A 20,994-nucleotide genomic window follows, 5' to 3' on the forward strand; every position below is an offset into this window, starting at 1 on the left:
CGTTAATTGATCAATTAACACTTTGAAGAGTCGGTTTTGCAGAATGTTTTTTTCAAAATTCTCAGTCAGGTTTCTATCAATTACCAGTAGTGATTGTTACGTCAGCATTAGAACGTTCAGTTAAAACCCTTCCAATGACATATTTGCGATATTACACTTTAAAGGGTTATCTGCTTAGTAAAACAAAAAACCAGCACAGCCCACACCACTCCCCCCACTGCTTCAGGACAAGGGTTGAAGACCCCTTGTCTAACAAACAGTGCTAACATTTATTTTTGAAAAAAAAAAAAAAACTCAAACAAAAATCTTGCACACAACTGGCATGGTGGTGTACAGGAAAGACTTGAGAAATGCAAATAGAGTAGAATTACTTAGATAAATGATGCAAAGAGCATAATAGCTTTTATATAAAATAAATGAATTTTAAAATAATCCCAACAGACAATCTGGAGTACAAGGTCTTGAGAGTATGAGAGTTCAGTCCAGAAAAATGTCGAGCCTGTTCTTGAAATACTGCAAAAAAAAATAGAAGCCAAATCTCCCAAATAAAGCGATCCGTTATCAGGCCTCAAACAGAGAATACACTATCTAACTATCGGCTAGTCTGTCAGATAGAAAGCAGAGACAGACCCTGAACGAGTGCAGACTCAGTGACCACAGCCTGGCCTTTGAGAAGGAGGCTAACAAAAAAAAAAAGTTATGGCTGCCAACGATGGAAAAAGTATGTGTGTGAGGTGAGACAGGTGAGGGAGCCACAGATATGCAGTTCCTTGTTCCATTGTAATAAATACTCACAAGGAAGTGGGGGGGTTACTGTAAAAAAAACTCTCTCCTCCACTTTACAAACATGGCTTATGTAGGACAGATATGAGGAGGGCACAGAACACAGCCACACAAAGCGCCTGAGGAACACATAGTCAGTACACTATACAAAGGGGGGGGGGGGAGGAGGAGGTTAGCAAACAATAGCGATGATTGTTGATGTCATCACTATTTCTGATTTAATAACCTTCCGCATTCTGCAATAATTTTAGTACTGTCAGTTTTCCACAGTAATTTATTCAAATATTTTTTTCTACTCAGTAGCATTATGCCAATGCAGTGTCTGTGTGTGTGTGTGTGTGTGTGTGTGTTTGTGTGAGTGTGCGTGTGTGCATGTGCCTGCGTGTATTTTATATCTTATAAAATTCACCTCCATTTTTCTCACATTCCTGTACATTAAATGTAGCTGCAGGCAAGGTAAGGCTGCTGCCTGCCTTTCCAGTAATGCACCTTGGAATTTGAACTTGAACTTGAACTTGAATTTGAATTTTAAATGGCGAGAAATGCAGAGAGAGAGAGAGAGAGAGATGGACAAAGAGAAAAGAGGAGGGGGACTGAGAAATGGGGGGGAGGGAGGAGGTGAGGGCTAACCTTTGTATTTAAAAAAAAAACCCCACCCTGGTGTCTGGTGGTGCTGGTGGTCATCGGGTTCGAGGCGGGGGCCTTGCTACGGGGTTACAGGTCTACAGCGGGTCCAGAAGGGGAGCAGCTCCTTAACGTTCATCATCGCTGAACTCTGAAACTTTATCAGCGGCGCAGAACGGCGCCACAGTCGGCCCCGGCCATTCTCGGCTCTCAGATAGGCCCGATAAGACACTGATAGATTACAACAGATTGTTTTACTTCAGGGGACACTGCTACTAATACTAATACTCAGAGAGGATTGCTGCTGATAGAGAGAAGCAGAGGGGGAAAGAGAGGGCGAGAGAGAGAGACACAGAGAGAGAGAGAGTGAGAGATAGACATAGAGAGAGCAGAGGAGGGTGGGGGAGAAGCAAGAGGGCAAAACAGACTGAGAACATGAGAGAAAGAGAAGGAAAAAGGGAAAGATGGAGAGTGGGACAAAGTAGAGATACCTGGGAAAAAACAGAGAGTATTTGCATTCCTAAAGTAATAATGGGGGGGCTCTTAGCAGTTTTCCAAGCAGTTCCCACCAAAAAAAAACATGATTTGCACAGAAACAGTAAGCACATCCCTCAATTTTCCACAAGGGCGGCGCCACCCCCTCTCCTATTGCCATACTGAAATCAGTTCTTGGTGCATAAACACACGAAAGGACTGAGGGCACAATGAGAGTGAAACGCGAGCTGTCTGATGGGGGTGGTGGTGCGGGGGGGGAAGGGTTAGGGCAGAGGCATCAGGTGACCTGCAGCTGGAAAGGGGGTCAAGTGTGAAACACAAGTCCTGAACTCAGCACAAAGGGCTGCAGTCTAGGGTAACGATCTGCATCGCAGTGGAGAAAGAGGGAGAAGAGAGAGAGAGAGAGAGAGAGAGGAGAGAGAGAGAGAGAGAAGAGAGGGGGAGAGAGAGAAGAGAGAGAGAGAGATGGACAGAAAGAGAAAAAGTGAAAGCGAGGAAGAGCGATGGAGAGAGGGGGGAGATAAAGTGATACACGGTGTTAGAAACCACAGAAGCACTTTAGTCAAAGAAAGCTAATGAATCTGACAGCATCTCCTGAGAGCCGCTGAAACACCACAATTACAAACTATAAGGGGCGCTCTAAAAACTACTTAAAGCAGTCGTGGGTGTGGGCACAATTGCAAACAAGGGTGTAATAGCAAATGATCATATTTGCAGACTGTCTTGTATTACAATAAAAATTTGAAAAATACGTATACATAGTATGACCTCATTGTGTCAATAAGTTGTCAAACAGCTGGTAGTGGGTAACTAAAGGATAATAATAATAATATTATTATTATTATTATTATTATTATTATTATTATTATTATTGTTATTATTATTATTATTAATAATAATAATAATATAATAATAATAATAATAATAATAATAATGTAATTAGTGCCCTGTGACAGATGGTGTTGGCATGTCCAGGGTGTATTCCTGCCTCTCACCCAATGCACGCTGGATGGATGGATAATGTAATGAGTATGGGTAACAAAGAATTTCAGTGGGAGCTTGAAATTATGTACCAATTATTATGTACTAGAACATGTACATTAAGGACTAAAAATTAGCTCATCACTGAGTCCAGGTTCTGAACAAAAATAATTTGAAGACAGTTTGAAAGAGGAATATGCATTACTGTGCTTCATACACAGCTAAAGTATTTTAATCGCCCTTTCAAAAAATAATATGGCACTGATGACAGTGGACTGTGTCACCCAGGGTAAAAGGAGCACTTTAAAAACAAATCAACAGAAACCATGCGTTCAGCATTTTACACAAAAGAAATGCAGGCTAGTAGCAGGACAGTATCAGAAGCTAATATAATAGGCTAATAGGCTAATATTAGACCCTAGCTTACTGGTGAGACCATCAAAGAATACACATGACCCCAGACAGGAGACAACAGGAGAAACCAGACTAGAAGACACAAGTCTCCAGGCTGCAGTAATAAATTATATTACAGTCGTCACCATAGTTAAAGATGCAAGTCAGGCCCACTGAGTGGTCCCCTAGTGCTTCTCATGGGGGTTGGAGAGGGTACTCCACATCTTAGCAACAACAACAACAACAACAACCGCAGGGTTGCTGACGTCTATGGCAAGAGCCTCCCGTCCACCTAGGTTCTTTATTCGTGTCAGATTGAGGTCAGGCTTATCTGAACCAGCCAGAGATCCACACTGAAAGCACTGCGTGGATCATTAGGGAGAAGTGGGTGGAGGCAGGGGGCGGGGAGGGGTTAGTGGCAGGGGGGTCAATGCCAGGAAAGGGCGGGGTCGAAGAGAAAAGGGTTAAACGAGGTTCTTCAGCACAGCAAGAGGGAGGGAGGGAGAAGAAAGGGTTAAACGAGGTTCTCCAGCGCAGAGAGAGAGAGAGAGAGAGAGAGAGAGAGAGAGGAAGCGGGGCTCAGACAGCTGACGCACTCACCACGCAGACGCTCAACCGAAAAACAATCACTAAAAGAGAAAAAAAATAACATCTTCATATTCTTTTTTAATTTTGTGTCAACATTTTATCGGCAAAGACGTGAATAATCGGGAGCGGTAATTTCATTCTTTCGTTCTTTTTGTTCCTGGCATTTTGGTGGAGCAAGATAAGAGTAAAAACAACAGAAGGGCCAGGAGAGAGAAAAAGAGAGATAGATAACATTGATATCAACTCCTACACAACACAGTCAGTCTCTTATCTCAGCTTTTTATCGCAGTTTCATTTTTTCCCCCTTCCACTCCCAGTTCTTTGCAGCCAAACAGAAAGGGACCACTGCCCTTAAAACGAAGCCCCGAGTTCTGGTGTCAAATTAACCTTCTGCATGGCTTTTAGTAGCCTGTTAACATGAATAATTTCCAAGGTTTGACAGCATACTGAGATGTTCCAGGAGAATTTGGGGAAAGACAAAGGGTATCTAAACTTGACAGAGAGCGAGCACAAGACAGAGGTAAACATGTGCAGCAAATAAATTAAAAGAAAAAAGAAGGTTCCACACAGGCTAAACTAACTTTCTCTCTGTCCCTCACTCTGTTTTTCACTCCTTTCTGCGCAACAGCACTCCCTCTATAAGACACAAATTCAATACCCACACATGCGCACACATGCACACAGACACGCATCAAGACCTGCACACCGAGGCATGGGTAGTACTTAAAAAATATCCACATTTCGAATGTGCATTTTCAAAATTGTGTCTCATATGCAATATGGGTTACTTGTCTTTTTACATAACACTGCCATTGCTTAACTAGCCTATTCACACATAACCATTCTGTATTAACAAAATGCATTTTTGTGTATTTTTGCCCTTCGCTGGACCAACTAGCGATACAGACGCGTGCAGAGAAGGGTGAGACGAGGGATGTCAAAAGCCCAGAGAATTTTGGGAGTCTGTTCTCCGGGGATGGCGGGCTTTGGTGTGGTTATCGCGCCAGAGAGATCAGCCCTGTAAGTTGCCCCGGAAACGTCAGTCATATTGGCACTCATCTGCATGTTGATAGGGCTACCCACGCACCACACAACTTCCTGTGGTCACTGTGGTATCACAGTGGTGTCTTCACCTCCCCCCCCCCCCCCCCTTCATTTCTTAATGTCAAGGTAGCAGAGTCTGTTATTGCTGTAATCTAATATGGAGGCCATTTTCATATCTCTGCATTCTCAAAAGATGGCTATGGACTGACATGCCTAAAGATATAAAGATATAAACAGTATGTTCTCCAGAAAGATAATCAAAAAGTCTTCTGTTTTTTGCAGTGAAAAGAATCTGTTTCTTTAACTGACAAAGCAGAAACAAAACTAAAGTGATAAAGAGCTTCCTTTATCTATTGTATTGGATCAAACTGTGTGTGTGTGTTTTATTTTTTTTGTGTAGGATGTGTGTGTGTGTGTGTGTGTTTTATTTTTCTCTTATTAAATCTCCTAGTCATATGACTACACTTGCATGAAGGATGTTGGTGCTTGTGTGTGCATGTGTGTGTGTGTGTGTGTGTGTGTGTGTGCATGCATGTGTGTGCGTGCTTTCACAAAGAGATTCTCTGTATTCTCTGTATTCACCAGGTGCCAATATCCAACAATACATCCTTCATGCTCAAATACACTCTAGATCATCACAAACTATTTTAAACTACTGCCCCTCTTTCTCTCTCCCTCACTCGCTCAAGACTCTTCCACTTCAGACTCTCTCCCACTCTCTCGCTCTCAAATAAATCCAGAAGAAAAGAGAAATTACCACAGGATAGTTTTTTTTTCCCTCTGCCCCTCACCTCCCTTTTTAGACAGAGCGGAGAGGGGGGAGGAGAGGAGGGGAGAGAGAGAGAGAGAGAGAGAGAGAGAGAGAAAAAAAACATAATTTATCTGTGTATTATCAAGAAAGGCAGACACTTTAATCAGTCAGCTATGAAGTCAGTATTTCCATTCTTATCTGTCGCAGGAGTGGAAATGGAGAGCTGATAGGGCTGGGAGCCCGTCGGTGGGCAGGAATGATAATGGGGAGAGAGGGCTGGCTATTGGGCCCCGCCACTGCGCTATCTCCACCCATTATCAACCGCCCTATCTCTGCTCCCATCACACAAGCTGTAATGGGGCCAGTTCAACTTTCCACATTATCATACGGCTAAGACCTGGCTCGCGGAGGGCAGGGGGTCTGACTGGAGACAGAGAGGGAAAGAGACAGAGGGTGGGGGGAGCGAGGGAGAGAGACAGAGGGAGAGGGAGGGAAATGGGGGAGAAGAAACAGTAAGCATTAAGCATTAAACAGAGAAAGAGGAAGGAAATTAAAGGATAAAAGAGGAATAAGAGGAAGATTCAATGATGAGGAGAAGTGGAGGGAGAACAGAGATATTAATATGAGGGAAGAGAGAGAATGTGAGAGAGGGGCAGTCAGTCACTAAGGTATTGTTAATGGACAAAGAGCTCACACAGCAGAGAGAGAGAGAGAGAGAGAGAGAGGGAGAGAGAGGGAGAGAGGGAGAGAGGGAGAGAGAGAGATTAAACTAAGTCAGTTCAGCCGGGAAAGACAAACTGAGATTACTGGGAAAGGAATATAGATTCCATGGGCAGCCGTATGAAACATCAAATTCTGAAAAAAAAGAGTGCAGGGCGAACAGAGAGAAAGAGTGACAGAGATAGGACAAAGAAATGGGCTCTTGGGAGACCTGATACTTCCAAGTGGTTCTACAAAGCTCAAAACTTTATTCATACAGCAAAAAGGTATGAAACAGGTATGCACAGGGGGTAAACACAATACCATAGTACATGGCCACCTGACCGCACATTCAAATTGGTATCAAATGGTACGACAGTTAAACAACCACACTTCCATGTAGAGACGGCAAAAAACTGCCTCATGCAGTGCCACTACATGACCACATCACACAGAATAAGCCAGACCTAACTGAAGGCGCATAATACTGAAAGATGGTGAACTCTTGTAGAATTTCAGTATACTGAATGTAGCAGGTTTCCACCATTTTCCAGACGTTTTCCTCGATGGTTTCTAAGGGGTCCAGTTTTGTCTCCCCACGTTGGGTCAAATGAGCAGATTTTTAGGCTTGTGTTTAGATTTCCACAGGACATTGTCCAATGCAATGCTTGGCCATGATGTCATGTGTAAATGGTGTATATGGTAAATTTGACTAAACTGATTTAAATAAATGTAACTGATTGGATTGTTTGACGTATCTTAGTTGGACAGATTATCCAGGAGCCCTGGCGTGGAAGCGTATTTAATGCAGAATTTTCCAGATGACTGTTGGCCAACATGGACCTAATGAATAGCTTAGCAGGAGAGCCCAGAGACACACAGGCACCAAAAACAAGAAGAAAATCAAAGGTTTTAATAGAAATGTGTAGTACATTTGTGTGTGAGAAAACAGCTTTGCCTATCTCAGTGTGAATGGCACCAGGCCTATCATTAGCCCTCACTAAGACAACATCAGTCTCTGATGTGGAAGGGGCTAAGAGGTTAACGGCAGCTATTTGAAGCTTGGCCAGAATTTTTAAATGAAAGGGTTAATAAAACAGGATAGATTATAGTCACAATGACTGGGATTCTCATAAAAAAGGAGATCGGTGATAGAAACCTTTACAATAAATCTTTACAAAAAACTAACCCTAAGCCTTACAGAAATGAGAAATATTAAACGTAAACTGCCAGGGTTTTTCCCGCATTGAAATGTCTTAGGAGGGCCACCTAAGCCTTTTTTCAAACCGCCTAATCCGCCCATAGAAGAAATCGCACAAAAAACACCTGTAAAATAATTAAAAATTAATTATTCAAGTTTACCTGCAACTTTAGACACACTAAATTAACTACTGTAGAATCCACTTAATGACATAAAAGAACGAGACAGAGAGTGCCGACGATGGTGCGGGCCATTCAGGCATCTGCTATCGATGTCATTTTCATCAGAAACCGGCTACCTTCGTAAATGTTGGCAGTATTGTGTCTTTATAGAGCAATTGTTGATTTGTTTACTCCGTATCAGCCAACTTTTAATGTATTTATGTATCATTATGCATTGTAATTGGATATAATCCCATTGTTATGCTTGTCCTCTTAATGGTTTATGCAAATATAATGATGTTTTTACAATGGAAAGAAAGGGAAATGCTTCAGGATTCAGCAATTTTATGCAAATACTCAAATTATGCAACTATCTGTTATGCAATTAAGTGGATTCTACTCTATTGTTAGCTTACACTGTTTTTTTACCTATCTGCAGACTGAACTGAGAAATAAAATTCTCAAAAGCCTGCAATGTTGTTTAAGGAACAAGTAACACCAAAATGGGCTGGCACAAGCATTCTTTGGGTGAATGTATAAAAGTAATTTAAATAAAGTAAGCTGCCAAGTGTGTTGATTTTTAAGTTAATAGGTTAATTAGTATTGCACGCAAAGTTTTGGGTGACAAAAATTAAACACACTTCAAGACATACAGCAATTCTAAATATCACAATTCCTGTAGAAATACTGTTTTACAATGTGTAAATCCTTCAGTATAGGCTATATCCCCCGGCCCCAATTGTGACACTACAATAAGTAACCCTTCAATAAATATTATATTATATTATATATATATATTATATTGTTCCAATTTTTTATTTTTGTTTAATTTTTTTATAGCCTTTCTCAATGCATTGTGGTGGTCTCTTGAAGACCAGAACTTTACATCCTAGATGTAGCTAAATATAGGGAGACAACGCGTCAAGTTGATGATGGCAGTAAAGCTGGACCAACCTCTGTCTCTGTCACACAAGTCACCACCCTAATTGGAGTCAGGAAAAACCCCCACTGCAATACGCAACAATACATTGCCAAATACACAAATTATTAACTTGTAATATATGATTTTAAAATATATACTTGAAAGATATATTTTTAGAAATCCAAATATTTACCATATATTGCAGCATATTCCATTGCCATAACAGAAAGTATCTGGGCACGACTGGTCGAGACCAATGAATGACAAAATAAGGAGAGAGTGAATGTCCCTTTAATTTGATATTGCCCCAGAACCTGTTTTTCATAATTAATAATGATTAAAAGCTGGCCAACTTTTAGAAAGGATCACCCATCAGCATAGGATTCCTTTTAACTTAATTGTGTCTCGTGTGTCGAAGTTACCTTTCTGCACTTCACAGTAATTAATTTGAATTATAACAAAAAGATTGGGCCACATTAAATAGTTTTTATTATAAAAAAAAAGAGATTGAAGATAATTTTAAACCATTTTTTGTCATAACTAAAATGATTTCACATGCGTACAGGCAGAGATAACGGCTTAAAAGACACTCTTGTGAAAAGGAGTTTAGCTGCTAATGGGCGATCCTTATTTAAATTAACATGACCGTTAACTTCGCAAAAGCAGTGAAAACGTGGTTCAGGTTGCATTAAATATTCTTCTGGGTTAAATGACCACAATACGCTGGTTTTAGTCAGGTAGTTGTCCATCTGGGGGGCCAAAGGTGAGAGGGTCAAGAAGGGGTCAAGTTCAGAGTCAAGAGCCAACGCAGGACCGTAATACCAGAGATTCAACAGTCTGGAGCCCAAAACTGTTACACCTTCCACCAACGTTCTCACCAGATAAACACTGTATATGCACCACATTCGATGTAGTGTACACACACTTGTGGTAACAAATGTCCTATTTCAGTATGTGTAAGGTTACACTTTAAATAGGTGGGGTCATTGCATTCTCTCTAACGTGGGTCCTGAGCTCAGAAAGTTTGGCAACCAATATTACTGACCCACCAGGTCCATATTCGTAATACTGCATTTCCCTGTTGACGCTGAAACATTCCAATTTGATGCGTCTCCTGAAAATTGTGAACTCACCGAGAACAATACTGTGATAATGGATATTCTCTACTGTAAAAATACACTGGAGACTCCCATTACCAAACTGAAACCTTCTGCAGTTATGAAACGGTATCCGTGTCAGCACTTAGCAAACACACTACCGATTCACCAGCAGAGCTTCCAAGTCACCTCTGACCCGGAAGCAAATAAACAACACTCACTTGCTGTGACTCAGCACACCTGGACGGTGACAGTCCCCCTGCTCCGCCTTCAGGATTTACAACTGCCCCCCACCATCTCCCTCCCACTGCCACTGATGGACATGTTACTTATCAGCCAAAGAACACACACTCGCACAGTTTACACAAGCACAAAGCAAACCATTCTGAGATCTACAATATCATAACACACCCGGGAGTGAGTCATACTTAACACAAATACAGAGAGTGAGAGAAAGAGAGAAGGAGTGAAAGAAGGGAGAGAGGGAGGAAGATTTCAATACAGAAGAAGAAGCAAGGAAAGAGAGAAAAAGAATTATAGCTGACAACCTGATCCCTGGGACTGTTCGGGGTGAGTGCAGGGGGGAGTCCTATATGAGACAGATTTGTCCAGACCTTACCACAGGTATAAAGATGGGGGTCACTTTCCTCATTTGATGTCTCTACACCACCACCCCCCCACCCCCCACCCGTACTCAAACCAAATCCCCTCTCCTTCCTCGTTAGAAAACAAATTCTCTTTTGCCACCACACTCCCCAGCGGCTGCTTAGACGATCGCTTATGCTGACGATCACAGGAAGTGACATCACCAACAGTTGGTCACTGTTTGGTCACCCCCCTCATCCGTCCACACGTGCGTGTTTATTATCCTCACCTCCTGTGATTAACATCCCCAGGAGGGCCGTTAAGATAAACACAATGTCTGGATCGGGTAATAAACAAATTTTGAAAAAGGAAACGCACTCCTGCGAATGTCCCGTGTCCCGGCAACAGTGGAAGAGCCGCCTCCCAACCCCGCGGCGTCTCCTCCCCGTGTCGCTGCGCTCCGTCTGGCTATAAATCCCGCGCAGCTGGGATGTTTGCCGAGGAATTTTTACAGCCCAGGGGGAAAAAAAAGGGCTGAAAATACGGTAGGAGTAGTCTAATGCCTCTCTTATCGCTCGCACTGGAGGCCCTGTCATAACATTAGTGTTACAGTTTGTTAGCGGGTTGGCTGACTCGTAACCTGTTCAGCGGCTGGCTGTCAGGTCTCACACCCGCGTCCCGCGCCCCTTTTACCGGGCCTCTCCTCCACCTGTTCGCCCTCGACAGGTCCCCCCCCCCCCCCCTCCCCGAAACGCGGGCCCTTTAAGCCGCGACTCCGAAAAACATCTTCCCCCTGAACTGCTCTGATGTCAGATAGCGTGAGCAACAGCGCACTGTAGCGCCACATTAAACTCTATCGCCAAAAAAAAAAGGATGTTTGAGGTTTGGGAAGTAGATATTTCTTGTTCAATAAATGTGTTGTTTGCTCAGAAAGCCAAGCGTGAAATGCAGTTTTTTTCTTCTTCTTCTTCTTAGCAGCCTTACGAGGCTTCACTGAACAGCCTCATACACATTCATATGGGGTTTTTCAGTTACGTGGAGCAGTGCAGAGGGGTGGTTACGCGGCTGATTTAGAACTATGGACTTCTGCGCACTGTCCATCATTGTAATGTCTGACTGCAGAGTGGTACACTCTCGATAACAGGATTTTTTTTCCCCCGATAATTTGCAGTTGAGAAACCAATAGCCTTATGCAACAGAAACATCCATACATGGATATCCAATATATTGGCATTGCTGAATAGTCATTTTTTATGATAATGTAAGGCTGCTCTGATAATATTTCCAGCGCTTAACTACACGTAACAATGATATCAAGCCATAACACTGACTTATATGCAATAAGAAACAAGCCATAACATTGACAATGTGAAATAAGAAACAGTTACTGCAATTGTACCATACATTATTTCCTTTTAAAAAAAAAAAGAAAAGAAAAAAAGGAGAGAGGACAGTCTGCCCTCCTTTGGCATTTTCTTTTTGCTGCCTTCAAACAAGGAGAAAGCAGGGAGAGGGTAACAGAAGGGATTACAGGTCGGAAGGTGCCATGGAGGACAATCAAACCCCCACCTGTGTGGGCGAATTTATAAATGGCTGAAGAGTTAGCCTCTCTACAGACTGCACCACACCTCCCACCTACACTATAATTTGTATTGAACTATAACTACACTGTAATTTGTATTGAAAAATACATTGAATAAAATATATAGTAAAATATATTAATTATTTCCACTTCAGTATTGAGATATATAACATTTTCATTGGGATATAACAGGATGTGTTGAATATAACGAACAGAAGTATAAATTAAATATTATATTTGGAGTTCCCCTGCACTCCACTGAACACCCATCTGAGAACCTACTGTAACCCCCCCATCCAAAAAAAGATACCCCTGCCCTCAGCAGTTTCACCTGCCCCAAAGAGAACAAAAATCACCTGACTATTTCATGTCCGGCTTCAGGGACTTTCCCTTCTAATATGTGGCCGAGAACAAACCGCAAGTTCGAAAAGCCCCAAGGACTAAAGCGGAGACTGCCCAAAGAACAGGAAGAAAAGTGGCTTAAACATGGGAAACGCGGTACAGCCGAGCCTATCACCCACCGTCGAATATGAGTGTAACCGGCAACTCTGCCGTCGGCACTAGCATTTACACCTCTTTATTTTATTTTCATGGGCGCGCATTAAGTTTTAGTTTTATTTTTACATGATAAAAATGAAATGGCACTCTAAAGATAAACATCAAGAGAGAAAAAAAAAGACCCCCCCCCCACCCCCCCTATCTGAGCACTATCTGACACCGAATCTACAGTGAGTAATATTGCTATTAGTTTTAATTTAATTAATTGACAACAATGGTGGCTCAGAGAAAACACAGGCAAGTGAGGGTGGTGGTGGTGGGGGGGCAGACAAAAACGCATTCACACCTATCATCTAATTATACAACAACATTAATCACATTAACAGTGGAACTAATTGCCCAGTCAGGCCCACGGTTCCTCTGTACGGCTTTGTTATTGCAGTGGAGACTCCCGCCCGCCTGCTACGCTCAGATAAGAACTCTTATCGCATTTGGCGATCTCTATCTGCGGCCAGATCGGCCCCGGGGGCTTATCTAAAGTTCACATCGAGCTAAAAGCAGAACAGCGAGGGAAAAACACACACAGGCACAGCCACCAAGCGGCTGAGAGGTTTTTCCTGTTTTCTCATGAAATTTGGAAATTAACAACAAGGGGGTGGGGGGGGGGGGGGGGGAACACTAAATAAGGAAAATCCCGGCTTTAGAATATGCTGGACTCACTCACCGTTAAACAGCCAGCACCAGACTAGGGACTTGTGCAAAGAGTGAGAAACTACAGAACTATTTTTCTTATCTTAAAGGAATGTATATCAAAGAGATGGCTAAAATGCTGATCTCAGAACAACTCCTTCTTTATGTGGAGGGGGGAGCGGTTGCTGATAACCAAAATTTTAAGATCCAGTTGATGATTTTTGACATTTAATCCATCTAAAATGAAATAAAAAAATCTCTAAAGTAATCGCCTTCTGACTTCTGTAGCTAATTGGACGACATCACCGACTTGGTAGTAGGCCCCATCTCCCTGGATGTTCTGATTGGTGACACCAGCTCTGATGATCTCATGAGGGAGGCTGACTTGAAGCTTGGAATGTATCCATCTGCTCCAAAGTTCTGAGTTCCGCACCCACGCTTGCTTATCAAATCGGTGGTCACAACCAGCTCCTGTCTTTCTGTCTGGTTCCACTGATCGGGACAAATGAACGGGGAGGCCAGAGCAACATGGCAGGCATGACAGAGGCGGGGCCGTAGGAGGCAAGCGTAATTAACACAAGCATTCCGTGCTGATAGCCTCCATCTGTCTCATCCGTTGTTATCTGCGAGGAGATCACTGGCCCCCCTTATCTGGCCTCCCATCTGAACTGCCTGAGCATAAGCGCCAGGGGAGGATGCTTGGGAGAAAAATTTCATCACCGTATCAGGGAGGGCCATCTTATCAGCCCGGAGAGATCTGGCCAATCGGGAAAGAGGGAACCGCAACAGACGCCCACAAACATTCGCATAAACGTGAGGACGACCCCGCATTACACACCTGCCTCCCTGCATGACGAACCAAACCACCCACCGCTGTAACCAGCGTAAAATACTGTAACTCTCCTTCCTTTCATTGGTGGAAAGAAAAACAACAGCAAAACACAAAAAAAAAACCGGGTGATGTAATGAAAGACAGTAAAGGGCAATCCCGACTCCAGCCACCATTCCTCACAGAGATATCTGTGCAGTTGCAGAGGATCATGGGACTGGATAGGCTGCCTATCAGGCAGGTCACGGGGCTGGGAAAATATCTGGGATGATAGGGCAGGCCGACGTGGAGAGAGAGGCACATGCCAGATCTGCTCACCAGAGCTCCAAAGAGAGAGACGCAGTTTTGTTCTTTGTTCTAGAGAAGGAGTTCTCAAACTTATGAACACCCACAGTGTATACTCGATTTTGTTACAGCCATCCTCTTTATCAATTAAGGTAGTTTTTTTTTTTTTTTTTAAAGTGTGTTTATGTTCTACTAGAGTTTTTGCCCCCAAATCTTTTTTCAATACATAGCCTAATTTGTTTGGCTCATTGCCATTTGCTTTGACTTTGAACTTTTCTTTTTCCAGAAAAAGGTTTAGTTTCCAAAGTTTCCACACTGGTTTCACCAGTCAGTCGACAATTTAATAAAATAAAGAAGGTAACCTCTCTCAGAAGGAACCATCAATCATTTAGCACATCACAAAAGGAATTAGTTGATCTGACTGATTAAAAGTCTGGGTTATGTGACTATCCTCCTAAGACCTGGCAATTCATTTTTGTCTCCCATAGGGGACATGAGTCTCTGGTCTTCATCTCCAGGACCATATATTCTACCATGCTGAAACCTGCACTATAAGGGACATTCAATAAAAAATAAAATGTATTGTATTTTAGAAAATATTTTTGCCATTAAAGATACTTGTGTTATGTAAATAAATAAAATACTTTTTTTATTGGTGGGTCTCAAGAGGATATGACACCACCATTTCTGACAAAATGTGCCATTAAGAGGGTAAATCCCTCAACAGAGATTGAAAAGTGTGTAAGTAAGAACGGTTACCACCTCGGGTACCCGGGATAGAGTCTGATAAAGATTTCTGACGCAGAGCACTCCGGAGAAAGAAGTGCAGTTTGGCTCCGTGTTTCACATTGGCCAGGCGAGCGGGGTGCGGCGTGATTCTGTGTTCTAGCGTACCCAGGAGATTTTCCACCGGGGGTGTCTGTGTTTGTTACCAGCAGATAAACCCGCCTTTCTGTCTCGTTTGGCCATCAATCAGGCGCTGATCTCATCATGTCCCATGCAGCCATTGACAGGCCAAAGCCTCACCAACTGAGTTTGCTTGTGACAATTTTGTGACTGAACAGCAGTGTCTATATAATAACTAGCAATGTGAATGGTTTCAGGGTGGGGCCTGGGGAATAGCCCAGGATACCACAAATAGTCTCTCTCACTGGTACGTTAGAAAGTGCACAAAATCAAAATCAGTAGAGTGATCGCAACAGAAGAACGAAATATACTGAGAAGTATTTTTTATATTCACCAACAATAACAGGAAGGCAACTGTATTTTGAGAATACCAAAAATTTACAGAAGACTGGGCACAACGAATTAACTGTTTTAAGCACTTTTTTTGTAATAACAGAGTGCTCACCTCTATATCTCCCTCCCATCCACAGAGAGGCCATGTACGTAAAAATTTACAGTTAATATTAGATCCAGGACATGAGATGGTCAAAAAGACAGACCGATGTGTGCTGGGGAAGGTGGGGGTGTCTGTGTTTCTGATCTTCAAACATATCTCTGACTCTATTAGCTATGGCTAGCACTCAGGCTCTGTCTTTCCCTAACAAAGGGGATACTCATCAGTATCAACATAATCCGCCTGCCATGGCCAGGTAAGGAGGAGCTGCCAGCAGGAAGTGGACTGGCTCGCAGCAGGAAGTAGACTGGTATCCCACACAGATGCAGCTTCCTGCTTGGGGGGGGGGCAGGGGGGTTCCCTGCTCACAGTTTGTTCAGATGAGGAAGGTGAACAAGGAACATTTTTCTGGGAAGTTTTGAGGCAGGGAACAGAGGGAGACACTATATCCGGTTATCCTGACATCACTTCCTGCTCCACACAAGGGCTATGAAAAAAGGGAAAGGGGCAGACTGACATACAAACTAACCATTTCCACACAGGAAGTGAACAGCTCTTTTTGTTTAAATTGAGCAACTTTCTCCAGGTCACCAATAAATGGAAATTTCACAATCTGTCTTAATCCTACATTGTCGACCCTGCCTCACACCTCCAGTTTACAAATATTGGACACAGACCTTGTTCTCATAACCAGGACTGACTGGATGCAAGTATAACATGGATTAAAACTGGTCCTTATTGTCCAATCATAACCATTCTTTGTAACCACAGCTTTCGGCACATAATAAATATGTCAACATATTCCAACATTGCCCAAGTGCACTGGGGCCACAAAATATCCAAAAAGAGGGGCGATGTCCAAACAGAGCAGCATAATGGATTTAGGAAAGGGTAACTCATAGTTGGACTACATATTTAATTCACACATTTAGGCTAGTAGTTCACACATTTATGTAAACACATCCAGACGCAAAAACATACCCTTACTTAATATTATTAATAATAATAATAATAATAATAGTAGTAGTAGCTCTGTGTTTTACTTATAACCGGATATTCTCTCGGGTAAGAATTTATATTCAGCTCAATTTGGGTAGGACACTTCTTCACGTGTCTGCGGTGCTTATAATAGGTTAAATTCCATAAGAATGACATCCGTCAGAAAACAGTATCTCTCCTGTCGCCCACTTTAAAGTATCGTTTCGGGTAAGCGCCTGTGCCACAGGAGCGTCTCTTGGAGCCCTCAGAGACGCTTAAACAAACCTCGATACCGCCTTACACACAGCAGCGTATGCTAATGTTACCTTATCAGGAGATTTCGCTTTCCTCTCTAAGAGTCGCTTTCTCCCTTTGACTCGCATTAATATTTATTTTTGAACAGGCCTTTCAAATTCAACCTCCAAGATATTGCTGCCGGCCTTATCGCTCCGTGGCATCGTTTCTGGAGGCAGAACTGAAACACTGCCTGGCACCAGAGCAAAACGACTTTTCAGCCCTGCTGCTCCTTTTAACTCAGAGAGAGCGCGCGAGAAAACCCCAGACCAATTTTATTTTTTAATTTTATCAACTATGAGATCGCAGATCTCAGATAACGGTTCTGACATTTTATAAACAGGAAGAACTTGTCAAACACGGCGACCCAGGCAGTCAACTGTAAAAAAAAAAAAAAAAAAAAAAGCTTCACATAGAGAGTGGCGGTCGTGCATTAGAGAGTTAAAGGAAGGCATAGATAAGAGAAGATCCAATTGTAATCCCTATCGGCGGGTGAGATCAGCTTGTGCGCTATCTGAAGTCCAGATCGCTGCAAACAGAACTGAAAAGCCGGAGAAAATGCAACGCCAGACTCGGAGCAGCCACCGACAGAAAACAAATAAAAAGATCCAATTTTAATCTTTATCACGAATGAGATCAGATCACTGTTTATCTTAGCTCACATCGCTTTTTTCAGAGAACACTGACGTTTTCAAACTAGAATTAAACAGGAAACCATGGCCACAGTTCGTATGTGACGGGCCACTTATTAGAAAATGAAGAACAAAAAACACATATTTAGCCTATGCACAGCGTATCCTCAGCACAAAAACTTCAAACGCGAAGTGACAGTAGAATGGAAAACCCACAGAACTGAATTTTTCCCATTAGGGATACGTGTAACTAACAGGGCGCAAACTATGTGCACAACCTTCTCTCACTTATAACGGTAATCCAACCCGCTTGCCAAACTTGCTTCGAATAGTCATTCTGTCAGTGACTCCGCCACTGCGCCTCTATTAAACAGACGCTTTTATTCAACTCTTCGGGCCATGTGTGTGCGCGCACAGCTCGATATCAAAGTTATAGACGACCCCTCTAAGCCACAGTCCTCCATTAACATATGTAACGTACAATATTGTGCATTCATTTCTGTCCGACAAGCAGAAAGCAGGCTCATCATGTGTTCTATTTAACGGACGCCATGTACTTTAACACAATCCAGACTAGCTATTGAAACGGCTAGCCTGTTCGCGATTCACCGATTTACTTAGCGTAGTGTCATATATAAGGGGAAATAACATGACATGCAATTGAGTAGAGTTCCCATGAATACTCAGTGTGTTTTCACTGAATAATCACTGAAAACATACTCTGCTTGACAACTAGCTAGCTTACTGTAGCCTACTATTGTTGGCTAGCCAGTAATGTATTATTATAACAAACAAAAAAAACAACCGTCTGACAACATGCAATCGAGAGGAATATGAAACGAAAGGCAACTTTCTGGATACTCACGTTTGATCTGTCGGGGCTTGCTCTGCTTCCTTCGGGACATGTCTTTTCTTTTTCAGCGGCGTCGAAACGATCTGTCCACGGAGAACTAACTATCAGTGCTCCCCGGCTCGGTCCCAAGCCGGAGATATCCGCATGTCCTGCACTGGTCCGAGAGGCTCGGTACCTGTGCCACAGCCTGCAGATGCGCGAGGTCAAGCTACTTTTTTGGTGATCTCCCAGAGGTGTGTGTGTGTGCGCCTGTCACCTTTTTCACTATTTCCTGTAGGCTATTTGCTAAGATCGGAAAGGTTCCACAGCTTAACGAACTAACTATAGTTGTTACGGCCGTTGCGCTCTTATTATTGTTTCGCTTTGCCCGGCTTCCATACCTTCACTGTACAACAAGCTTGTGGTTGTGAATGGACACCAAACACATCAAACAGTGGAGCTGATGTGCGATACGGCCACGCCCTCTTAACGCCCCGTGCGTGTGATGTGACGCCGCACGCTGTTCAGAAGTGCGGCGTTTACGCGCTTGTAACACAGCTAATGAAGAATAGTATTAATTTGAAATAATGTCCAATGTCCCTCCAGAGACATAAATTCTTCCAGTTTATTTTCCGAACCACACAATTAGCTGCAGTAATAGTAATACTTCTGCAGCTAAGAATGGTATAAATCCTACTATAGTGCAACAATAATCCTACTACTACTAATAATACTTGTAATAGTAATCGCTACGATGTATGATAAATATTATTATCAATCACAACAACAACAACAACAATAATAATAATAATAATAATAATTCTGCAAGTGATTAATTTATTATAAGTTCTGTCTCACATTGTAACTTTTATGGGGAAATTTGCGCTTATGGCCATAATAAACATAATTATTTTTTAAAAAGTCATCTTAATCACGAAGCTCTGTAAACGAATGTCTGGCGAATGTCTGTGTTGCAGTGGAGAACTTCCTCTGCTTTTCTACCGCAAGCGTAAGTTCGGATGCCGAGGATCACTTCAGTACGGTGGACTGTGCGAAATCTGCAGTGTGCACTGCGCCACCTTATGGAATTCGCGAGGAAAAAGTCACATTATCAGTAGAGAAAAAATGTTAAAAAAAAATATAAAAAGTGCCTTTTATAATACATTATTCATGCGTTAATTTGTAGAGTTTTTAAAAGGTGTTTGTTTAATAAAACTTTATTTTAAGAATATATTATTATTGATTATGGAAACTTTGATTTCAACACAAAGGTTGTCATATTCACATTCCAAATATTGTATTAGAATTAATCTTCTTGCTCTGAAAGAACACGCCCCCCCCCCCCCGAGTCCTGTTACACCTTCAGAGTTTAATACATTGAAATATTTTCTCCCCTCATCAAGACAATACATTCAACATATTTATGATTACTTTTTTTTAAATTATACTTTATACAATACTTTTTAAATTACACCTTCAGCAGAAAATGCAGCTTGAATCTTCATCAGTATGTCTGTATGAACTTCCACATTAGACAGTTCACATTTACATTTTGGAATTTTTGCCCATTCCTTCATGCAACATTGCTCCAACTAGGTGAGTGTCAGCAGTCAGCAGTTTTCAGGACATACCATGGTCTTTCTACGGGAAGTCTGGGTTTTGGCTGGGCCATTGGAGAATACTGACCTTCATGTCCTGAAGCTTTTCCTTTGTAGATTGTCCTAGGAGCTTTAAGGCATTGTCCTGAAGGAATACAAATGTTCCCCCTAAATGCATATCTCTTGCCGACTGAAAACTCTCCTCAAGGATTTGCCTGCATTTGGCTCCATCCGTCTCGCCATGGTGGCAATAATCTTCCCACTCCATCCTGTTAGAAACCAATTCCATACCATGATGCTGTCAACACCATGCTTGACAGTGGGGACAGTGTTACTTGGGTGATGGGTTATGTCGTTTTTTCAAGCAAGCTAATTTGTTTGCAGACCGAATATCTCAACTACAAAATCATACTTCAGAAGGCCTCAGGCTGGGTCTGTCACGTGACTTCTGGAAAATTCCAGACATAAATTAACATTAACCTCAGAAGTCGCCTCCACCTAGCCATTCTCCTAAAGAGGCCAAATCTGTGAAGTGCCAAATAAATCTTTGATCTCTAGACAGTTTTTTTTCAGTGTCAGTCAATGTGTTCTGCAGTTATGTTAGTGTTGTGGCTGGGCTTTTGGTCACTTCACTGACAATTGGCCTTCTTGTCCAGTTGCCTACCATATAAGCGGTTGATTATATGGATATTAGAATGGAATAGTTGCTTAGTAATGAATCTTTTATATATTAATATAAAATATTTTGTCCCGGGCCTAAGAATTCATAGCTGCACCCCTGGATATGTGAGTCAGCCTGGACTAGGGCATATGGTAACCAAACAAATTATAAATATTTACAAAAAAAGTGACATTCTTAACATTCTGATCACTTGCACTTGGTTGTTCTACCTTATGGCGCCCTCTTATGGCCACTTTGTGAATGACACTCCAGCAATCCCAGCAGTGACCTTTCACTGCTTGTGTCATTACGGGCAGCCCAGACATATACTGTAATTATTTTGCACACTGTTTATGTACAATGTATTGGGTTATTGGACTATCATATTCGTTTAAAGCTTTGTGTTGTTCCAGGCAGATTATTCTAATCAAAATGTAATTATTTCGCAAAAT

At 42.2% G+C, this 20,994-nt stretch overlaps 1 protein-coding gene across 2 annotated transcripts in view; it reads right to left on the reverse strand.

Moving 5' to 3' along the window:
- LOC135254914 (zinc finger protein ZFPM1-like) overlaps window positions 1-18,768 on the reverse strand; it is a 64,303-nt gene extending 45,535 nt beyond the window's left edge. Inside the window, exon 1 of one of the 2 annotated variants that reach the window (XM_064335515.1) lies at window positions 18,317-18,755. In XM_064335515.1, coding sequence (XP_064191585.1) covers window positions 18,317-18,356 — 40 coding nt within the window. In that variant the 5' untranslated portion in view covers window positions 18,357-18,755. Of the gene's footprint in view, window positions 1-18,316 lie in introns of both variants that reach the window. The other variant, XM_064335516.1, reaches the window with a different exon arrangement.
- Between the last annotated feature and the right edge of the window lie 2,226 nt (window positions 18,769-20,994).

This window comes from Anguilla rostrata, chromosome 5, assembly GCF_018555375.3.
Source record: "Anguilla rostrata isolate EN2019 chromosome 5, ASM1855537v3, whole genome shotgun sequence".
In the NCBI taxonomy this organism is placed as follows: domain Eukaryota; kingdom Metazoa; phylum Chordata; class Actinopteri; order Anguilliformes; family Anguillidae; genus Anguilla; species Anguilla rostrata.